General features: G+C 42.0%; 1 protein-coding gene across 1 annotated transcript in view; it reads left to right on the top strand.

Annotated features, from left to right (window-relative positions):
• The window catches only part of nfatc1 (nuclear factor of activated T cells 1), a 52,480-nt gene extending 29,776 nt beyond the window's left edge, over positions 1 to 22,704 (top strand). Inside the window, exons 8-10 of the mRNA XM_085395920.1 lie at positions 341 to 473; positions 4,634 to 5,251; positions 19,823 to 22,704. Coding sequence (XP_085252046.1) covers positions 341 to 473; positions 4,634 to 5,251; positions 19,823 to 19,878 — 807 coding nt within the window. The 3' untranslated portion in view covers positions 19,879 to 22,704. The remainder of the gene's footprint in view (positions 1 to 340; positions 474 to 4,633; positions 5,252 to 19,822) is intronic.
• Positions 22,705 to 22,985: the final 281 nt, after the last annotated feature.

Genomic DNA, 22,985 nt, shown 5'->3' with positions numbered 1-22,985 from the left:
AGTGGAAGGGACTGCAGCCTGGATTTTGTGTTCCCCTTTCCCCCTTCTAATGGCCAACAGGGGGTGACACACATGTTGCCAAAATAATCAGATTGTGTAGCTGTCAGGGTTTACCTGTGATTGTCAAATTGGCACAGACGGGCATGTAGTGTTCTCAGTTTCTTTGTCACAACTACCTCTTCAAGATGACAAACAAGAGAAGTAAAGCCACAGTGACGACTTCCCCCTTTTATATGTACTAATTAAGAAGTTTAAGTGCAAATGCAAAGCTATAAGCTAATTAAATGGATATTTAAATAGATGGTGTGTTTTTAATGACAGAACTTGTTCTGTGTTGCAGAATTCGCTTCTTGTTGAAATCCCTCCCTACCGAAACCAAAGACTGTCCACTCCCGTCCACGTGAACTTCTACATCTGCAATGGCAAGAGGAAAAGAAGCCAGTACCAGCGCTTCACCTACGTCCCTGCCACCGGTAAACTTGTCTTTATAGTCTGCAATTTATAGGTTTGGTCATCGCTGTCCTTCATAAAATGTTAAACTCCTTTCATATGTTTGCTGTTACAGTGAGTCCATAGTGTGGTGGCTTACACATTTTTTTAGCCATACAAAAAGTTCTCTGGTTCAATTTCAGGGGGAGCTCCAAATCCCTGTAGGCTCGTAAGAGCCAAATCAAGCTACCTACATATACTCTTACAGTGAGGGATGCTCACTGCTCATAAAACGATGCTCATAAAAATGGCTAAAGTTCAAAATAGTCTGTCAGTCTATGTTCACTCTTAGCCAGAAGCTTTGTTTCAAGTTGCCTTTTTCTACTCCTGAATCTGGTTGTGAGCACACAAGCCCCACCCACCTGCTGTCAATGTTTAGAGGAGCAGCCAATCAGAAGAAAATCACTTAAAACATTTATCTCAAAGCTTTTCCGGACCCTTTTTACTAACAATAAAAAGTGTGAGCACCACAGCATTAGAAAAAATGTCAATTTTTTTTTGATTCATTAAACATCTTTTTTGTAGTGGCTCTATACCTCACAAATGAGGTCCAAATCATGAGAACTACCATCTTAAAGGGAGGGGGAAGGGATCTAAAGCAACTTGTTTTAGCCTGAACATGAACTCTGGATGAATTTATTTTGAATCAGCAAAATATTCTCTGTGAATGGACATTAGCATAGTGGATCCACTTTATGTTGTAACTTCTTTTTCAGCAAATTTTGATGTGATGAAGCTGCAAAAAAAGGGAAAATATAGTGTGAATAAGGTAAAAACTGTCTTCAGATATATGTTAAGCTGGGGGTCAATAGTATCACTCACCATTTAGTCTTGTTCATGTTTTAATAATTAAAAAAAAACAGCTGCTTTCATTATCATTTAGTGTAGAGTTGAGTTTTTGCTAATTTAACAAAACAGTCCCGTCAGCTTGAAACCCAAATAGTCAAACCATTTTGATCACAAAGTAAAATAAAATATACATATATAACCCTCCATTAATCTCCAGACTTTTGGTTAATTTTTTGTTTTTGACTTTTTTGTCACCATGCCAGCCCCTCACTACTCTCAGTCTGCTCTTTTCCTTCCACATCACAGACTAATTAGAAACATTTTCGCTGGGATTTTACTTCTGAAGACGAGAACAAACAGTTTGTATTCCCCCCTTGTCTGGTGGTTTTCTAGGGAGGAACAAAGCAACGCTATTATTCCTCCATTGTAAAAAGAAATCCATAAAATCTGTTCTTTTCCATACCTGTTGCTGCATGAATGCTGAGGCAACTGGACACACGAGGGTGGGGAAAGGGGCATGGGAAAAACATGTTATTTGAATAGAGAGCCTTTTGCCAAGCTAAATATAAACATTGACCCACCAACTGAAATGTAAAAACCACTGCTAATTGCACTCCAGGCTTGGAGTGAAAATCCAGTGGGTGGTTCAAAGCTGCGATTCAGCTGAACTGGCCCGGCCCTGTACGTGGGCGACGGATTGCCCCGCCGTGAAAGTGGAGCATTGTCCTCGGGCTGCAGAGTGTAAGGGAGTGGACAGACTGTGGGACAGCAAGTGTGGTCAGTGTCTCCTAGAAGGTGAAAGCTTTTAAGGCAGCAAGCCAGCAGGCTGAACAATATAATCTGCCAGTCTTCTAGAAAGGGAGAAAATCATTGAGAAAGTTTAAACAAATGGACAGACTGAGTAAAAACACAGCTGGAAAAAATGATCAAGGCCTCAGTTCCTCAATGAGATGTCTGGACAGAATGCAGTCATTTCCCAATCTTTTCAGCCTGATGGTTAATTGAAAATAATACAAAGACAACCTTTCAGATGTTGAGGCTCAATTGTTTTATTGTTTGCTAAAAAAAATACTCGTTTTGAATTTGATTACAGCAATTTGTTTAAGAAAAGGAGGACTGAGGGAGGTCTTTGCTGCACTTTTGAAAGTAAAAGTTCCCCATTTTTCCTAAATATGGGATTTTCGCCTCAGGTCTTTGTCATTGTTTTTTGTTTCATGAAGCGCCAAATGCCAAACCAGGACTGGATGAGCACCAGTTTGGTACCCGCACTCTTTTGCTATGGAGTTGTGCCATTGTAACGTGAGCAGGCTGACAGTTAAATGATGTAGCATTAATGAAGCCTTCACAGACGTGCGAGTAAGATGGACCCCCGATGTCATCACTGATCCTTGAAGGGTATTGTGTCAGTGTTTTCCAAAAACAACCTAAGATTTTGAAGTTTTCCCCTTCACCCAAGTTAATCTAAAAAGAGAAGGCAGCAGCATTTATGGGTTTTTTTTTTTATATCTGTTCTTCACATCTGACCTGACGATCACAACCATTCACTATTTGGCGTTGTTTTCAGCATCGTCTTTGACTGAAATCTGGAGTTTTCTACAGATTCTTTGGATCATTTGATGTTAGTATGAACGCAGATGATGAAAGGTTTAGATTGAAAAGCTTATTCTCATGTAGTCTTTCACAGTATCTATATTTTGAAAAGCAGTTTTTACACATCGCTAACATGTTGTGGGCTGTGTAGAGCTTTTTTTAGCATTACAACCCTTTTCCAGTCTTTTGTCGTCCTCCAACATTTTTAAATGCATTGCTGACGTCAAATTCAAAATGCGCGTGATTTTTTTTTTCAATCACATTTCTAAATTTGATGCGTTTAAGCGAAATAATCAATTAAAGAAATCTGTAAATCGTTTTGTTCCGCTCTGATTTACGCCTCAGGTTCTTTGCTTCTGTTTTGAAGAAATCACATCTGTACCTTTTTCTCTTTTTTTCATCAACAGCAGGTGTTTCAACAGCTCACACAAAAACAACAGATTTATTTTGGGACACGTAGTACACATGGTTGATCTTCTCACTCCGGAAACCCAAGGGCAGGCTCTCTTTTCTGGCAAAACAAACTATTTGCACTTCTTCTGCACCCTTCTTTGCACATGCATGCATCTACCCTCCACAAGCAGGCAGACACACTTCCTCCAAACAGACCCAAAATAGGGGTGCGTTTGCTATTTTAGTCGTGCGGTTTGTGTAACTATCTCATTGCAGTTCCTCTTTTACAGTTGTTGACAGGCGAGGCTTCACCATGCATGACACGTCCTAGTTTCACTCCTTTTAATCTAATTAGCCTTTTTATTTAGCTCGGGAACTCCCTCTAAGATTAAAAATATCTTTTTAAAGAGACATCCCCGAGAAAGATGCAGAATTACATAAAATCAGTAGACAGTCGGCAAATCAAACAAGCGTGACAAGAACAAGAAGAATAAAGCATGGGTTATTAACCCCTGGAGGGTCTTAGAAAAATGCATACACTATCGGTCTTAGAGCCACAAATCAACCCTAAGACTCTCCAGGGGTTAAGTATTTCAGCTTCTATTTCAAGCACATGCTTCATATTATGATCTAAAATATGCTCGGCAGAAAAAAAGTAGAAGAAATAGATCCAGTTTGATGATGCAGTGATGCAGTTCAGGGTCAAAGCTGTGCTGTCGTGTGCTTGTAACCGCACTGAAACGCTTGTTATATAAGATTGATGTGGTGTCATTGGCTGCAGCTGATTGATGGCCCGCATTTTGAAACTTTGTGTCCAATATGTTTCGCTGTGAAATCTGGACGGATGGCCAAGATGACAGCGACTGAAAACAAGACGTGGCTCATTTGAACTCAGCGTTGGTCCTCCGCAATCCTCCGACACCCCAAAGACCCAATTTCATGTGTTTGCGTTCAGTTAAACTCTTGCTTTGTCTCGGTGAGGAGGCAGTAATTTTCTTTGAAATTACTGAACCCTGCTGAGCACGAAGCTGCTGCTGCTGCTGCAACATATATCATATCGCACATGTACTGTAGTGGATATTAGCACCAGAACAGGATCCAAAGAAAACAGGGCTTTTATTATAGAAGCAGCCAGATTTTTCTCGTGTTGATGACTCATCCCTTTTTTTACTTCTTTTTTCTACTTTTGTGAATGTTTTCTGTTGGGTGGGGGAGCTCAGGCCCTAACACAGAGACTCATTGATGAGAGTGTTTGTTTGGCAGTGTGTATCCTAGCCACAAACCCACTCACTAACTCACTCGCTCACTCACACTTGCAGGATGGTTGGAATATGTGTTTACTCATTTAGCTTTTCCTTCTGTTTTCCTTCAGTTCCAACAATAAAGACGGAGCCTCGCGATGACTATGATGCTCCTCTGATGTGCACCCAACATGGCCCTGGCTTGTCCTTACTCCCAAAGCCATATTACCCCTCACAAGTCATGGCCCCGATGATGACCTCTGACCTCAGGCCATGTGTTGTTGGCGGGCCTTATTCAGCCAGCCAGCAGAAACTTGCAGCCAAGCCCTCCTCCTCCTCACCTCCGAGCACCAGCCCTAAACAGCACGATCTCCCACCCTCACCCTTCTCAAAATGCCTCCCTGCGAGCCCGGCCGTCCAACAGCCGGGCTCGCAGTCCCCGATCCCGCACGTCTCTATCATTCAGGAGACTCCCGGGCGCTACCAGCCACCCAACCTCTACTCGCCCAGCAGCTGCTCCTCCTCCCCAACCTCGCAGGCCTCCAGCCCGACTGACGCCCCCTTTTCTCCAACCCACTGCATGACACCAGCGCAGCCAGTGAGCGGCAGCACAAGCCCAGCCGCTCAGCAGCACCCCAAAGTGCCAGAGAGGGCTCGCTCTTCCCTGCAGGAGGATGGCAGTCCCTCGCCACTGGCTGTCAGCATCAAACAAGAACCACAAGAGCTGGACCAGATGTACCTTGATGATGGTGAGACTTTTTTTACTTTTACAAGACAGAATTTAAATACTTCTAATCCACTGCATGGAAAAAATTATAGAGCGAAATCCCCATCGAGCCCCCTAATTGATGAAACAATATGGTTTTTATTACCCTCCAGCACAAAACGACCGTACTATATCTCCAGGCACTGATAGCATTTTTGATTATCATATGACTCACTTATCACTTTTGCCAGGAAATTTTTGGCCATCAAATCACAACTTAGAAGTTTTTTCCTCTTTTTTTTGTGTGGAAATCCTCTGACTCATAGTCATTTAAAAGAACAGTTAAACATTTGTGGAAAATGTTTGTTTGCTTTGTTGCTGAGACTTAAGAGATAAGATTGATCTCATTTGTCTTTGGTAAATACAAAGTCATAGCAAGTGGAGGATTTAGGGTTTTATCATAGTAAGGAGAGGGGAAGCGTGGGAAACTACTAGCATGGAAACCTGGAAGCACAAAATCCTCCAAGCACATCTAAAGTGCACTGACTACACCTTCTTTGTCTTATAGGTTGTTGAAATAAAACATTTGAGCTTCAGTAATAAAACTTATAGTGTAGCGCTACACCCAAGATCCAGAATGTGTTTCAAAAAATGACTGGTAGTCTCTGTGTGTTAATTAGAGCTTTTCAGACTCAGATCTACATGCCTAAGATGCATGCAGTCAAAAATATGTGGCACAACCAGCAACATGTGTGTGTGTGTACTCGTTTAGCTTTGCTTTTATTCTATTACCGGTAGCTTAAGCTACAGTCGCACTAGCAAAAACAGTGGTTGAAACCGCAACGCGATCAAAATTATAGTGACCATGTGCAATCAACTTGTAATGGCCCTGCTTGAAGTGGTCAGGGATGGGGAACTGGTCTGTGATGACTCCCAGTCAGTTTCACTCTTCAAAGCAGCATTGGTGTATCAGAACAGCGATAAAATGGGGATAAATTGGCAATAAGGCGGTGACAGTCTGCTTCAATCATTTTTTTAATTAACAGGGTCAAGTTGGCACTTACATGCAATCTGTTTACAGTTAACTGTGGTAAATCTCAAATCTGTTGCAACACTGCCGAGGTGGACTCAACAACAGTGGGCTGAGCAGAATCTGATGATGTGAAGACTCCACCGACACACTCCACCGTATTAGGGAATAGCTTAATAAAGCTGTTCCCTAATACTTTAAGTGTCGTGGAGTCTTCATGTCATCAGATCTTTGTCTTCTCCATGCATCTTGGAAGTAGGTGAAGTTTTGCCAGAAACATTTGTTGCAGACTGAGCAGAATCCACACATCAGGCATGACTCTCAGTAACAACTTGGGCCTGATCCAAATGAGGCACATTTATAAACTTGTAAACAAACAGATGCTGTAAGTAAATTTCATTAATGACCAGCACTCTACCAGCAGCTCAGGGAGTGAATGTTGTACTCGCTGTAAGCGCAGGTTTTACTCATGTTTCTCTCTCTGACAAGAGTGAGGCTGAAGAATGAATGTTTATGATATAAGGGTGAAATCTTCTGTTAGAAATTGTTGGCGGCCATGTGAGGTCCTGAGAACTGAGACTCAGGTGGAGCGTGGGATTTATCCAGAGATAAGGTGCTTTATTACAAAGCTTTAATATGTTACGCATACATTTGCTGGTTATGCATCTGCTACTGTCGCTCCTGTCACTGGCCGATGGAGAGGAGCAGCCACACCCTTGAATGAAAAGCTCAACCCTAACCTCACCGCCGCATCACTCACATTTAGAGCAACTTAAAACACGTTACATGTTACGAGTGATTTTCACATATTTGTTAGGTCTAAAAGTCAGAAAGTCTGCTGCTGATTTCAGTAAATAGAACAAGATGCCTCCTTTCCTGTACAGGGTAAACAGAAACAAATCCCTCATCAAAGCAAACTGGTTTCTGAGGAATTTTCTCAGTGTAATATTTCGTAAACTGGCAGCATTTTGTGCTGTTGCATTTTGACATTATTTCAAATTAAATGTTTAGGTTAAGGGGCAGTAGATAGGAGGTTTCATTCAGCTTTTAACTTTGAGTTTTTGAAGAGGAAACTGTGAGATTGGGAATATTAATATTAATTTAACGAACTTAGCACACTGTAACATTCTGACAATATTCTAACAGATCAATTAATAACTGAGTTCTTTCTGACATTTGTAATACCGCCTATCAAGTAAAGTAAGATAAAGAAACACGAACGCTGCTGTGTGTGCGGGTCTCAGTGTGGAAACCACCTCTGTTCAGTATAAAAAGGAAAACCAGATGTATCCTTGTTCCTGCCTCCTTCCAATGCTCCGTTAAGTTCAGCTCAGTTCTGCTCTATTTCAGTAAAATCCCAGCATTACTGCAGAGCAGGAATACGTGTGCCTCGGCTCTAAACACTCCGAGTCAGCACTGAGTAAAGAGTTTTGGAGCTGCGCCCACAACTTTGAACCATCCAGCCGTGCCAATTACGTACTTGTTCTGATAACATCTCTGTCTTTTATTCCAAATAAATAACCACCGGTAACTCTCACACACATATCGGGGGCAAAATAAAGCCTTCTTTTCAGTGTTAAATTTAGCACAATTTACAGTAAATTTTCCACCACAAACCTCAGTAACTTAGGCTTGTGTGATTCCTTACTCTGTGTCCTCACTTGGAGAAATAAATGACTGAGCAGAGCAGCTTCTCACAGCCGCAGATTGACTCCGACTGAGTCAGTGAGTTGGCATTTTGTCTGCCATTTATAGAGTTGATGGCGATTAATTGCAGACCTTTGCCTGCATTTGATTGCAGTCGGAATGAGTCAGAGAGCTGTGCAAACGAGCTGGCCCCAGTGTTTTCTGGCATTTTCAACTCCTCACTGCAGGCATGTCATGTGCCTGCCTGCTTCAAGTCCTCCACCATAATCCCTGTCCCCAAGAAACCTAGGATCACTGGACTAAATGACTACAGACCCGTGGCTCTGACATCTGTGGTCATGAAGTCTTTTGAGCGCCTAGTTCTCTCCCATCTCAGGACCCTCACGGCCCCCCTCCTGGACCCCCTGCAGTTTGCATATAGAGCCAACAGGTCTGTAGACGACGCCATCAACATGGCTCTACACTTCATCCTGCAGCATCTGGACTCCCCAGGAACCTACGCCAGGATCCTGTTTGTGGACTTCAGCTCTGCCTTCAACACCATCCTTCCAGACCATCTCCGAGACAAGCTTTCCCAGATGAATGTGCCTGATCCCATCTGCCGGTGGATCACTGACTTCCTGACGGACAGGAAGCAGCATGTGAGGCTGGGAAAGAATGTCTCGGACTCCCGGACCATCAGCACCGGCTCCCCTCAGGGCTGTGTTCTTTCTCCTCTGCTCTTCTCCCTGTACACCAACTGCTGCACCTCCACCCACCAGTCTGTCAAGCTAATCAAGTTTGCAGATGACACCACCGTTATTGGGCTCATCTCTGACGGGGACGAGTCTGCCTACAGGAGGGAGGTTGAACGTCTGGTGTCCTGGTGCAGCCACAACAACCTGGTGCTGAATGCCCAGAAGACAGTGGAGATTATTGTGGACTTCAGGAAGCACACAGCCCCACTCCCCCCCATCATCCTGACTGACACCCCCATCACCTCTGTGGACTCATTCCGCTTCCTGGGTACCACCATCACCCAGGACCTGAAGTGGGAGCCCACCATCACCTCCGTCATCAAGAAAGCCCAGCAGAGGATGTACTTCCTGAGGCAGCTGAAGAAATTCAACCTGCCAACACGGACGATGATGCAGTTCTACACTGCAATCATCGAGTCCATCCTCACCTCCTCCATCACCGTGTGGTACGCTGGAGCCACTATCAGGGACAAACAGAGACTGCAGCGTGTTGTGCGCTCTGCTGAGAAGGTGATTGGCTGCAGACTCCCATCTTTGCAGGACCTGTACACCTCCAGGACATTGCGGCGTGCAGCTTGGATCTCAGCTGACCCTTCTCACCCTGGACACAGTCTGTTTGACCTGCTCCCCTCAGGCAGGAGGCTCCGGTCCATTCGCACCAGAGCCTCTCGCCATAAGAACAGTTTCTTCCCCTCTGCTGTTGGACACATGAACAATAACCATATGACTGTACCCGCCACTAACACATGACCCTACGCTGTGTCACTGCATCATTCTATGTTTGGCACTGATCACCACCTGCACTCATGTATATATCTTTCAACGTAGCACTCTTAATTCTTATTCTCATGTATATCTCATGCACATATCTTTCCACGTAGCACTTTTAATTCTTATCCCTACTTTTATTTTTTTCCATGTCTATTTAAGTGCTATTTATGACAGCATGTTTGCACTGAAGCACCGCAGCAATTTCCTAATGTTGTAAACCTGCTCAACATTTGGCAATAAACCCCATTCTGATTCTGATTCTGATTCTGATTCTGAGAGAGACGGGTTGCCTCCTTCCACACAACCTTGCATGCAATCGCCTTGTGACAAAACAATTGGTCAACCAGAGGACAAGGATGCTGCACGCATCTGATCAGTTTGTCAGTGCAGCTATTTCCAATCAGTCCCACATGATTGGAAGCATTTTATTTTATTGATGTTTATTTGTATTATTTTTCATTTTGCTGACCTGTTTTTCCTCTAGCGTGACTGGGGCCTTAGCTTAGCTGCAGAGAAGGTAGAAGTCATACGAGACAAAGAACATTTTTGTAGTGAAGTGAAACAGTGTTAAAAATAATGACAATGATCAACAGCAGCCATTGTTAGTGCTTTTTTTAATCTGTGATGGATTTTTTTATGCTTCTTCCTCTTCACAATTAACTATATTGATCTCTGTTTAAGCCAAATCTGCATTTGATGGTCTACACACAGCTGACTTACAAGAACGTCTCTGTTAGCCTCTGAGTTGCTTGAATTCCTTTAATCCCTTATTTCTCAGCCAAAGAGCTTTGCAACAGACAACATCAGGACAAAAATCTTCTATTATCAGTTCACATCACAGTAAAAATGCACTTAAGCCTTTTCGGCACGTGGCCTTTATAACCACGTTTCTGTTACACGAGCTTAATTTTGCAATGTGCTCTGAACTGCACTGAACTGGAAGTCCCCACTTATCTGGGAGTATATTCAGAGTGACATTCTTACATTCATTTACTTAACCGATTAGCCAACTTATGGTGGCAGGGGTGTTTGAGTCAATCACAGCTGTCATAGGGTACACCCCAGACAGGGTGTTAGTCCATCACAGGACACGTCTACCCCAGAGGAAATCCATACAGCCACACAGACAGCATGTATAGTCAACACAGAAAGGCAGTAGAGCTGTCCACTGCAGCAGCGTGCTACTGCATGCAATCACTGACATGCACTGGCTTCTTCTCAAGGTCCCCTCACGTGGTGTAAAACTGCACTTTGTCAATCCTCAGTACAGCCCAAAAAACATCCACCAATGGCCCCACAGATACATTTAGCCAAACCCAGCTATTTTTCTTTGGGTAATCAGTACAAAACTGAAGTGTAATAAGTTTTTATGTCCACTACAAAACATCCTGCTTATATGTCTACAAAAAATAAAAGAAATCCAAATTTCAGATCCACGTATCAACGTCGAAATTATGAAAGAAATATTTAAATTCTCACTTTGGGCAGTACTTCCGCACTGTTACAGCTTGTGTCAGTTACAGCCTGCTGAGGCAGTAGATGGTAGTGGGAGTGACGAGACGGTGTGCCAAGATGTTTATCACTGCTGTTGCAATGCTTTAAAGTATTTCTTTCTTCGCTGCCTAAGCTCTGGTGGTCTGGAATTTGATATAATTGACTTTAAACACAGAATAAGACGATTCGGCTCAAACCTCACTGAAAAAATAAATGCCCTTTTTGCATCGCCCTTTATTTATGTCACAGAAGGCAGGATTTTAGTAGCACTAACTCTGTGATCTCACTGCTCTGGCCCTCTGCGCTCACCACTGAGGTTTTGGGGGCTTTGTGCGCTGCATTGTGGTGATTGGAAATAAATTGGATAAGTGATCTTCCTCGGGGCAGAAAAAAACCCCAGTTTGTGGCTGTGTGTAAGGTCCACAGCGGAAAGAGTTCAGTAGATGAAGAAACACTAACCAGCAGCTATCAGCAGACGGAGCAGCGCAGCTTTGATCCATCACCAGAGCCCCCGCTGAATCGTCTGGCCGAGCTTTGTGATGATGGAGAGTGAGATGCTGTTGTTGGGCCTCAGATTGCGGCGCTCAGACTGTTCTCATGCCACTTCCTCCGAACAGTCTGGATAAATACATTATCACTTCTTTACCCCGTCTGCGGTAATATTTGGCAGGCTGGAGCTCCAGATTTGATTTGTTAATGTGCTTTTTTTCAGGTTCTAACGTTCCAGCCAGGTGTAGTTAATGAAATCAAAGTATTTAACTACGCCATCACAGTCATAATGGATATTCCTGAAGGGTATCCTTGTTAGACGTGTTTTCGCTGGCAAATTGAGGGAAATTTTGCTAAACATTCCTTCGTTATTGTGGCTTCTCACTTCATTAAACCTTTGGCATGGTTTGATACAGCTTTACGGCCTCGCTCAGGTGTGATGTCGAGCGTGCTTGTTAAACCACAGACATCCGTATCTGAGGCTTTTTTGCTCATACAGAGTCCTTTCTGAAATATGATCGCGGGTAGATTTTATTTTTTTTAGTATGTAACGAGTAGTCTTTGCTCAATTTGATTTAATTTCACAGAAATTTAAACACTTATCCTGTTAAACAGCCACACTATGCTTCATTTTTAACTGAAAGTGGCACAGGTGGTTTTCGTCTCCCTCTTCCACTGGTACTGTTTTCGTCTTGTTATCCGTGTTTGCACAGCCTCTAATATTCATCAGGACCCCCCTCTGCTGCGCATTTTTTCACACCGTCCCCCGAGAGGCCACAAACATATCTGTTCGTGGAAAGTCTGACTCGCGTAGTCTGGAGCCAAAGGTACAGTATAGGCTGCAGGGTGCTGCTGAGGGAGATGGAGGTCTGCCACACTGCTATAAAACTTGCTGACTGGAGAGGTTTGCATGCTTCCCTTTAGCTCAGAATGAGTCTGGATGAGGTGGCGAAAGCCATACGTTATACTGCACAGTAGTGTGTCCAACGCTTTTGTCAGTGGTGAGGTAACACGAGCAAAGCATTTGAGCCCGATGTGAGCCAGCGCATTATGAAATGCTTTTTATGGCGTGTTGTGGCTTGTTAGATGTCAGAAATGTACAATTGATGACCAGAGATTTAGGCTATCAGAGGAAAAATATTTTGGAATAAATCTGTGAGTCATACCTGACTCTGTTAAATCACTCAGATTTTATACAGTAAAAGGCAGTTTTACAAATTTTATTATGTTTAGAAGGAATTGTTAGCTTTCTTTTTATTTGTTTGTGCTCTATTCACCAATATTCACATCTGCCATGTGTTACTCATTGCTCATTTACTGGTGCATCATTAAACTCAATAAAAAGCACACACAAAATATGCTGTAATGCAGTGGAAAAGTCCCAGGGTAAAGATTTATCTTAATTATGTAAAGTTTGGTGCAGCGGTTAATACTGTCGCCTGCAAAACTGCACCTTTCCTCGTCGTGTGGAGTGAGTGCCCTGGTGTCCTTCTGCAGTCCAGAAACAGTTTATTAGATTACCAGGTGATTCTATGCACTGAATACCTGCCTGAGGTGATGGAGACGAGTGAAAATAGATGTAGAGACTACTTTACGAATTTGGTAGGGCAGTTATAATTGAAGAGGCGGTCTTTACGGTCTAAAAAGTTGCTGGGAATCAGTGTGTGTGACAGAAGAAGCATTGAAGCTACAGTGTAAAAGACACTGGATTTACATATGTGTCCTTTTGATGAGCTTTTAGGTTAAAGCACTGTATGAATGCAGTCTATTTGCTGCTGTAATTGCTTTTTCTCTCCTTTGCCTAAGTTATACTGAAAGATGAATCCAACCTTTTTTCTGTCTCGTGTGCAGAGACAAACTAACATTTATTGATCGGCACTAAATGCAAAGTGCAGCTGAGGTTTAGAGGAATGTTATTGGTTTTACAGATACTTGGATTTAGATACCAGAAAAACGAATCTTTGTGACTTTGCTGGATAAGATAAGATAAGATAAGATAACCTTTATTAGTCCCACACGTGGGAAATTTGTTTTGTCACAGCAGGAAGTGGACAGTGCAAAAGTTATGAGGCAAAAATTAGAATACAATAAGAATAAATACAGTACACAACTGTACAGAATAGAATAAAATAAAATACTATATACAGTTTGGGTCAGACCTCTGTACTCCTTGTCGTCCCCATCAGTGATGAGGCCGACTATTGCAGAGTCATCAGAGAACATGGTGAGAGATCACCATGTTATTAAAATTCACCCCGATAGCATCAATCTCCTCCTTCCTGAGACATTTTCACTAAAAAACAAAAATATCAACCTCACGGTGACAGTAGATAAAAAGTCAGGCCATCACCGGAGTCTGTTAGACTCTTCCTACGAGGGCCATAACTGCCTGCAAGAAATCTACAGGCGATCTGTCCAAGAGCTCTTGAGATATTTCAGTCTGGACAGACCGACAGAGCGGCTCTGGCGTCCTCCGAGGCTGCTGCTGGCATGGCTAAAGACGATTCCACATTTGAACTAACAACATTTGGCGAAAATGTCGACAACCAAAATTTGACAAAGGATATAAATACAAGATCACGGTTTCCTCTCCCTTTCTGTAAATCTATTTTATTTAGACATAAAAAGTTTCCAGTAATCTATTGTTCAGACATTTTTAAATAATACCTGAGTTTAAAAGAAAAACTTGGCTGAATCTGTGGTGAACTAAAGAACCGCTCTGTGGGACTGACTTGCAGTAACCCAGTAGGAGCCTCATAATGTGGGCCAAGAACATCTTGTGGCTTGTGGCCTGGATTTGACGTGGCAGTAAACTGGGGGAGGGTTCGTGGTGTTTTCTGCCCCCCAACTTTTTTTTTCTCATTGTATCAGCGCAACTCTCCAAGCTGACGTATTCCCTTCGTTCAGCGAGGCTGCTGGATATCTCGCTGCCGGATCGCCTCGTCTGTAGCCTTGTATTATTACAGGCTGGTTCGTGTTGGCAGCTTCCAGCCTTTAATGAGGCAAACAGCGCTGTCCTGCTAATTGTTTGGGAGTTCCTTGGGGTTTCCTGGTTGGAGAGCCGGGCTATATCAGTCCGATCCAGCTGCTGTCAGCCACCATGGGAGAGGAAACCAGTTCCTGGATTACTTCATATCAAACCCCAACATCCACGCTCTACAGCAGATGTAACGCTTGATAAAAATTGCCTCAGTATCTTCCGTTAAATCATATTCATATTGATGATTATCTTTGAGTTTGGGTTAGAGTTAGATGCATGAACATGCCGGTAAAAGTATTTATTATTTAAAATAAACTCCTGATCTTAATCAAAAGATTAAGTTGTTGTCATGTGAAAATTTGAAAAATGAAAACTTGAGTAATTCAGTGACGACTGAACCAAAGCAGCATCTGCTGATAATGAACATGTGATAAGACTGAAAGCCTCAAGGCAGCTACTGAACAGAGCTCGTGTTTATTTTAGAGCCTGCCCAATACTCCAAGTTGTGGCTGATGCTAGTGCCTATATTGATTTTTGGAACCCAAAAATGATCCATCAATATGTCAGCTGATATTCTTTTTAGACACTCGAGCCGGGCCTGCTGTTGTCAGTTAGTCAGAGCATGTTTTGGCATTTGTTAGGACCCAGACGCTCCTCCCCATAGCTCCTCCTTCAGCTGCTACAGGGAAAATCGAGGCCTCTCAAAGTCAGTTGGCAGACATAATCCGTCCATCGTGTCCTGGATTTGTCTTGGGCTTGTCTCCTAGTTGGAGAATCTCAAAACATCTCACCTAGAAGGCATCCAAGATTCATTCTAATCAGATTCTTGAACCACCTCAACATACTCTGTTAGAGAACAACCCCTCGTGAATGAATGAATGAATTAGTCACTCATTTCAGCTGCTCCTTAATCACTCCTGGTTTCTAGTCGTACACTATTCACAGTTTAAGTCCATAGGTGAGGGACGAACAATAGTAAAGGTGACCAAACCATCAGTTTGTGTCCCCCACCTTACAAAGAAATCCCTAACTTGAAATCCTCCTTTCAATGCAGAGCAGAAAATTGGCCTTTTCCACCCGAGAAAACTTATTTCACAAGCTGCCGTGAGTTTCACTCGGTAACCCTGTCTGCCCTGTTGTTAACTTAATCTGCTGCAAATAACCCACAGTCACTGCACTGATGAGTATATGCCCATACTGCTACAGGCTATCTTTAATAGACCAACATATCAAATATATTAACCACTATAATGCTTCAATTCAATTTCTTTGATTTCTTCCACGAAAATCTTGTTTAGCAACCTCCCTTTCCAGATTATGGCATAAAAACAAATTTAGTTCCCTCAAAGTTTTGATCAAAACCACATATTTATTTCCTTTTGTGAAATAAAATAAGGGCAGATGTTACCATGCGTCTCTGTGTGTTTGTGGACTTGTTTGAAGCGTCTCTGTCGCTCAGCTCTCTTAAGCAAATCAATGTGACCCACATGACACAGATGTCACACTAGTGCTGGGCCTATTTTTAGAGCTTTGTTGTAAACACACTTAGAGATCGATAGATTGACTTTATTTTTTCTTTCAATTAGACCCTCCACATCAAATGTGACACCACAACGAAAAGTAGGCCATGGTAACAGGCACATAAACAGTACATGCCGTGGCCTCACTGAGGCAAAAGATAAATTTTTACTGCCTGCCCTTCCTTTGTTTCATATCAGAATAAACTGAATTATGTCTTTTTTACTGTTTCAGTCTCATGTGAAAGCCATTGAGCCAGATGTGGCGCATGATGATGCGTAAGAAAAATATCTGCACGGCATAATTCATCCATGATTTGGATAGTTACCGGACAGGTGATGACATGATGTGGAGGCCTGACGATGTCTTGATGTCCTAAATTTACAGCCGGCGGCCTGGCTCGACGCGCGCGTTGAGAAGTCGGTGTAATAACGTGCCCCTGAGGCCTGAACTCGGCTGTTATATCCTTCCACCTCCAGATGCACAGAAGGTCAAAGCCAGATCAAATAGAGGAGAGGAGGTCAGTCGGTTCAGTCGGGCCAGGAGAGCACACATGGCGGTGGAGCGACAGACTGTAGGAGGGTGGAGATGAGGTTTGGGAGTTTATTTCTTCAGGTTCAAGTATGTCTTCTGGTAACACCGGTCTCACATTCGCATGAGTGGTGGCAGTACGCTGTCCTGGTGACGCACGCCAAAAGCATCTCGCCTTACCATATGCACACAAGAACAGACCGTTCTGATTCTACTGTTACAACAACAGAACCTGAAGCTAAATTCTGGAGAGTTTAGATTGCGTGCAGCCAAGTCAAGCCTCCTTCAAGACGATTTCATGACCTCAGCTGCAAGATGGAGTCCACTGCACAAGAAGTCACTGCCAGTTTGCACTGATGAATCATTAGAGGCTTTGCAACGAATTTCAAATGAAGCACGAATAAAAGTAGCCGATGATTAGCTGTAGGTTTATTTTCCAGTCTTTTTCCTACATTTGCTGAGGTGATCAACTTGTCAACGTTGTTTAAGCACCAAAACTGTGCTGCTGTTATTGCGCAATGTTCGGCTATGTCGTTGATTTAAATTGTTGCCGCCGCAGTCATAATTTTCACGATGCCAAGCAGGTCTGACAAATGGTTCAATTTTCAAGGATAAGTAGAAAATCCTTAAATTTGAAAAGTTGTAGTCAGCAATATTCTGAGTGAAGAAAAATGCCTTGATTTATTATTTGAACTTCAGCACGTCATCCTGACCACATGCCTAAATGCACTGAGTTGAGTTTCTGTTTGACTGGCTGATTAGTTATTTGTGTTAATGAGCAGCAGAACAGATGTTCTTAATAAAGTGTGTGTATTTTCATTTTTATGGATCCGCTAATTCATTAACTGGCAAATCATTTCAGCCCCGTTCATCAGCATGCAGCTAAAACCTAAAAGGTTCCTTTGCAGCCTTCTGTTTAATGTCTGCAAGATGATTTTGGTACGAAAGTGAAAGATTAGATCAAATACCTTTGACCTAGAAGAAGAGGAAATGCGAAGATTTTACCTCTAATTTTACATTTTAATAATGCCGGGGAAGCTTGTCGACAGGAAGTGATTTAAAGCACCTGCTGCCTTGCCTCCTTGCCTTTCACCGACTTTGTTTCTTATGAAGACACATTGCTGTGAATCTCAGCCTCATATTTGCATAATAGCTTCAGTGTGTCCATGTGTTTCTGTGCTACGAGCAGGAGTTACCGCTGCTGTGCTGTAGATATCAAACATGCCAAACAGATCTCATTGTTCCTTTATTAATCGCAGTCCGTCAGCGAGCCAAGCACATTTACTTCATGTCTAGACGAGCGTAACGTATCTCTCTGTAATTGTAAACAGCTTCGGTGAGAATCTAGATGATTTTGGCGTTTTGGTACGAAGGTTTTGCATCCACACATTTAGGTGATTATGACACACTTTTATTATTTTGTTTTTCACCATGACAGCCTCCCACGCACACTGATTCCTTTTTGGTGGGTATGTGTGTATGCTGACATTGAGCAACACATGCAACCCATTATATTTTTGCGATAGGAAGTGTGGGGTATTTCTGGTAGGAAGTGTCCGTGCCAGTGCTGGGTCACTGAGGAAAGAGCTGCTCTGTTGCCTGCAATGAAAATAGATGGTTTTAAGAAGGAAAAAAAAACATCTTCCATTGTGTGTGTGCGTTGGGGGGGGGGGGGAGGCTGCTGCTCTGACCAGCCAGACAGAGGGAATTCCTCTCTCAGCCCTCTGGCTTGGTTTCTTCAGGCCAGATCCAGGGGTCTTCCCCTTCCCCTCTCACATTTCTCATCATTATGAAAGGGGAGCGGACGTGGGCTTAACCTAGATACTGGGTTAAACCGTAAACAGCAGACTAATGAGGGAGAAACTGACTTCCAAGTAATAAATGTGTTTACATTCACAGTTTAAAGAACAGTAAAAATCAAGACAGACGAAAAACAACACAATCAATTATAGTAACCAAAAATGACTGATGTCGGTGCATTCATATGTACGTATAGGTTTTTCTTGTGTAGCAGCTACAGTCAGTCAGACTGTCAGACTGTGTAGCTGCTCTTTGAACACGGCACACCATCTGTACACAGCTGATAAAAAGAGATAAACAAGTGCACCTGGAGGCAGCAGGATGTTGCATCATCTCTCCTGATAAAAAATGCCTGGGGACCTCCAGTGTAAAGTGATTCTATCAGACTGACTCAGAGGAAATAACAGGTTCTGTATGGCTCAGAGGAGTTTTGCTCACACTGGCAGAAATAGCACCTTATAGATGTACTAACAAGTGTATAATAGCCTTGTGCAATGAGAAAAGCAAAGTTTTACTAAGCACATTTACTTTTTCTGGGCTCTCTAGTTATCCTTATAAGGGCATCATTTTAAAAAATGCATGTATTTGATGAACCCAACAGCGAACAGGCAAAGTTAGACCAAGCCTTTAAAAAACAAAAACTTTATTAAAACCTTCATTTTTTTTCATAAAGCTTACAGATAGAGCTGGAAGCTTTGCTCCTATAGGCTCAGACAGCTGGGGAGCTTCATGTTATACTCTGTGATGTACTGAGCATTTCTTCTTCTCTCGCCTCCTCCTCCTTTCCCTCCCCAGGTGTTTATATGTCACTGCTGCATGTGTTTTTCCTGTCTCCCTATGCTCTTTATTTTCTTCCTAACAGAAAGAAACCTCCTGCAGACCCAGGCTCGGGGAGGTGCCCCTTTGAGCCTGGGAGGCGTCTCCTAGTGCTACTTAAAGGAGATTGTCTGATTGTAGGGGGTTTTCTCCGTTACTGCGTAGCTTCTTACGTTGCAGCACCTTTAGGAAGCTGTTGGTGTGATTTGGCACTATATAAATAAATTTGAATTGAGATGAATGAAAACTCTGTGTGTGTTAGATGTTATAAAATGTCAGTGTTTGTTTTTGTGTGATTGCTGAAACTATTTCAGGCTCATCTTATGCAAACTTGCTGCAAGAATTAAATGAACATTAGAAATTCAAAAGTAACAATAAAAATGAGCCAAGAATTAATCCGTGTGTTTTAAAGACTTTATCAGGTTTTATCATGAATGTTTATCAGTTGACATTTTTGTGCTGAACTTTACTGCACCAACTGTTTTTCTTGGTTTTTATTTGGTTATATCAATGCACTATAGCCTCTTTGTTAGGTTCAGGTTCAGAATAATTCCCTTCAGGAGCAGTAACCCTGCCAAATTAACACTGTGTGCATAAAGGTGACACACTGCCCACTTTGATGAAAACACTCCGAGACAAAACTGCGAAAAGAACTGAAAAGTGACCAAAAAAAAACATTGCATCAATGTTTCAAGCTTGGACTGAATAAGAAGTGAAAAAGAGACTTAGAACGGGCCTTTTTAGGTATTTTGGAGGAAACCTGAAATCCTGATCATCCTTTTCTCTCTTTTCCTTTTGCAGTAAACGAGATCATCAGGAACGACTTGTCGAGCATCTCCGTCCACAGCCACGCGTAGTTTCCCGTCACCACAAGTGACAGGAATTTTTTTTTAAAAAGGGAAGCACCAAATGAATTTGACATTATGCTCCACATGTTTGGACTAAGGCATGCAGGAAGCAGCAAAAGGAAACGCAAGGAGAACAATTCTAAATGTATTGTCCAGATGATCAGGGTCCAACGTGTGCCTTGTTTTTCATATATAATAACGTTACATAGAACCTATCCAAGGTATAGATTACATGACTGACATGTAAGTTAAGTATGTAGCAACCAAACCTGCCATTTCCAGCCTTTACAAGAAAGTGTGCTTTTAGAGGACCAAGATTTGCTTTGTTGTTGTTGTTTTCTTTGGGTTTTTTTGTTGTTTTGGGGGTTTTGTTTGTATGGCTGCGGTTTGTAAATGAGTCGGTGCCCATGAGTTGTGTCATTTGTATATACATTTGGATGTGTAGTGCTCCAGTTTGCATATCTGGCTTTACAGAGAAACCATTTAAAAGACAAGTGCCTTTTTGACTGGAAGCAAAAAGACATGGCCTTGGCTTCACATATTCAACCTCAAAATTTCAAATTAAATATATTTTAGGGGCAGCTTAACTTACATTTTCCTGAACAGTGGATACTGTGGGCAAAAGTGACAATTAAGGGATTATGGCGAATGCAAGAAGATAGAGTACATGCAGCGTAACTTGCATGTAGTCAGCAAACTATGTTGTCTGTTATACTGTGATGTCTGTCTGGAGTTCAGCCTTTCATTTTGGAAATGGAAAGTTGGATTTTTCCCCATCATCATACTGTTCAGACATAATTTTCTTGCAGAGAACCAACAACAAGCACTTATCCACTAAACTAGTGGCATTTCCTGTCAATGTTTCATTAATGCAGGGGTGGAGCCAAGGACAGCCAAAGGTGAAGCCAACCAGGACTTCGAAAAACTATAAACAAAAAAAATGGCACTAGCAATAGTCCTGGATGAACTGAAGCCGTATCCCAAAAGTGAAAGTTTGCAGGGTAAAAGTTTTTCCTGACAGACTATAGATGTAGTTCAATTTGTATGTTGTAGTTAAATACCTTTCTGTGTGTCAGCACAATTTGACACATTATGGCAACTGCTGTATTGATTTCAGCCATGAAGTGGGCAGCAGCGGCGTCCTGACTTACATCCTTAACAGACAACTAGCAAATGGCTAGTGTTTTGGGCAAAATTGGTTTCCTTTCAGAAAAACCAAAAAGCGAGTGTGTCATTTTATTTCAATTTGGGCATACAGCTTATGAACAAAAGCACTGGACCACCTACACATTACACTTACAGGAGCTGCTCAGCCATTAAAACCCACACCACGAAACTCCTGGTACACAGTTTTTGTGCTGTTAATGTGAGAGGAGGTTTGGAGCTCTGCAGTTATGCATTGGCGACTTGTACCCAGAATGCACAGCAAACCTGCTCTGTAGCTTGACGTGGTCTGACACACCTCCACTTTGCAGTAATACAACTTATAGTTGATTGTGGAGGGAAGAAAGCAACTGACTTGTTTGTAAGAGTGGCATCCCCTTACAGTACCACACTCAAATTCAGTGAGCTCTTTAGAACAACACATTCATTCACAAATGTTTGCAAAGGCAGACTGCATGGCTAGGTGCTTAATTTCATACACCTGTGGCAATGAGACTGAAAACACCTGAACGATTGAGAGCTGTGTCCCAATACTTTCATCCATTATCGGTACTGTATCAGCAAAAAGCAAAGTAGAAATGGGGGTTTTGTCTAGCATGCTTGTATAAATAATTATCTTAGCCATCCACTGAATCCTAATCATTGATGACTATCTGTTGCAAGCCCGGCTGCGAACCAGTTTTTGTGCAATAGCATTAATAGGAAGTGGAATACTTCTCTTTGAATGGCTCTCAGCTTGTTTAAGAGGGATGCAAATAATCACAGAACTGGAGTTACATTTAGTAACCTCTATTTTTCTAGCAGAACTTTTTTTGTAAACACCATGACCATTTTAACAGCTCATCCATCAGTTGAAATTGTAATTATCTTATGAACTTTAGCTTCAATTTAGCAGCATAAGACTTTCTAATTGTAACTGAGTGTTAAATGAGCCCTCATAATGTGCTACTACATGCCTGCATAAGCAAATGATAAGTGACACAAAAAAAATGCTAAGCTGGAAAAATAAATAGTCATCTGTTTCTGCCTGGCCACCCCATAAACTTGTCTGGCTCAGCCACTGCATTAAGTTGACAAGTCATTTCCTCCAACCCAGCCGTTAACTGCTTTTTACACCTTTTTTTTAGTCATTTTTAATAAAAAAGAATACATACAGACTTGAAAAGTAACAAATAAAATGTTAGCTGCAGTAATACTGGTTCGACTTTTTTTTAAAAATCATCTCAGTTTTGATGAAGCTTGACTTTTATTACTCCCTGGAAGCTATGCAACATGCAGGTAGCATTAATCTCTGAGAGAATGTAAACATTCACCGTCATATCTCTAATCCAAAGATTACTTTGCAGCGGTGAACAGCAATACGAATATACACACATTTTTGTTTTTGTATTTTCATATTTATTCTCTTAGCATGAGCTCAACGTTTATTCACGTTTATCATACAGCTTGTTTTAGACGGTTACATACTGCATACTGTGGTTTACCTGCTAATTTGTCAGCGCTCGCACACTTGTTCCCAGTTTTATATGTATTTATGAGTCTTAATCTGTGTAACTGAAGAGCATGAGAGAAGCCATACTGAAATGTTTCAGAGGAGAAGGTTACTCTTTGTCAGTAACTCATAACTCTCCTTTGTCATATTTTGTGTACTTGTCAATAAATAAGCCTTCATCTCTTTGATCTGCGTTGTCTCAGTTTTACTGTAGGAATGAAATCAGCAGTTTTATATGTACATTATGTGTGTTGTCACAACAAAGGCGGCAATTTGTCTCATCGCCTTAGGTTAGAAAAAAGACTAAAAGAAATCATTAGTTTACATACTGGTAATATGGTAAAGGTAATGGACCAAAGGTTCCCTCGTAATAAGTTTGTTATACTGAACTTTGAACTACAGATCTGTTCAGAATTTATAATATCTGGCATAAATACATTTATTATTAATCCTCAATGTT

Source organism: Rhamphochromis longiceps, linkage group LG22, assembly GCF_057381845.1.
Source record: "Rhamphochromis longiceps isolate RC_006_pf linkage group LG22, R_longiceps_female_GT1.1, whole genome shotgun sequence".
In the NCBI taxonomy this organism is placed as follows: Eukaryota; Metazoa; Chordata; class Actinopteri; order Cichliformes; family Cichlidae; genus Rhamphochromis; species Rhamphochromis longiceps.
This window is presented reverse-complemented; position numbering and strand designations above follow the sequence as displayed.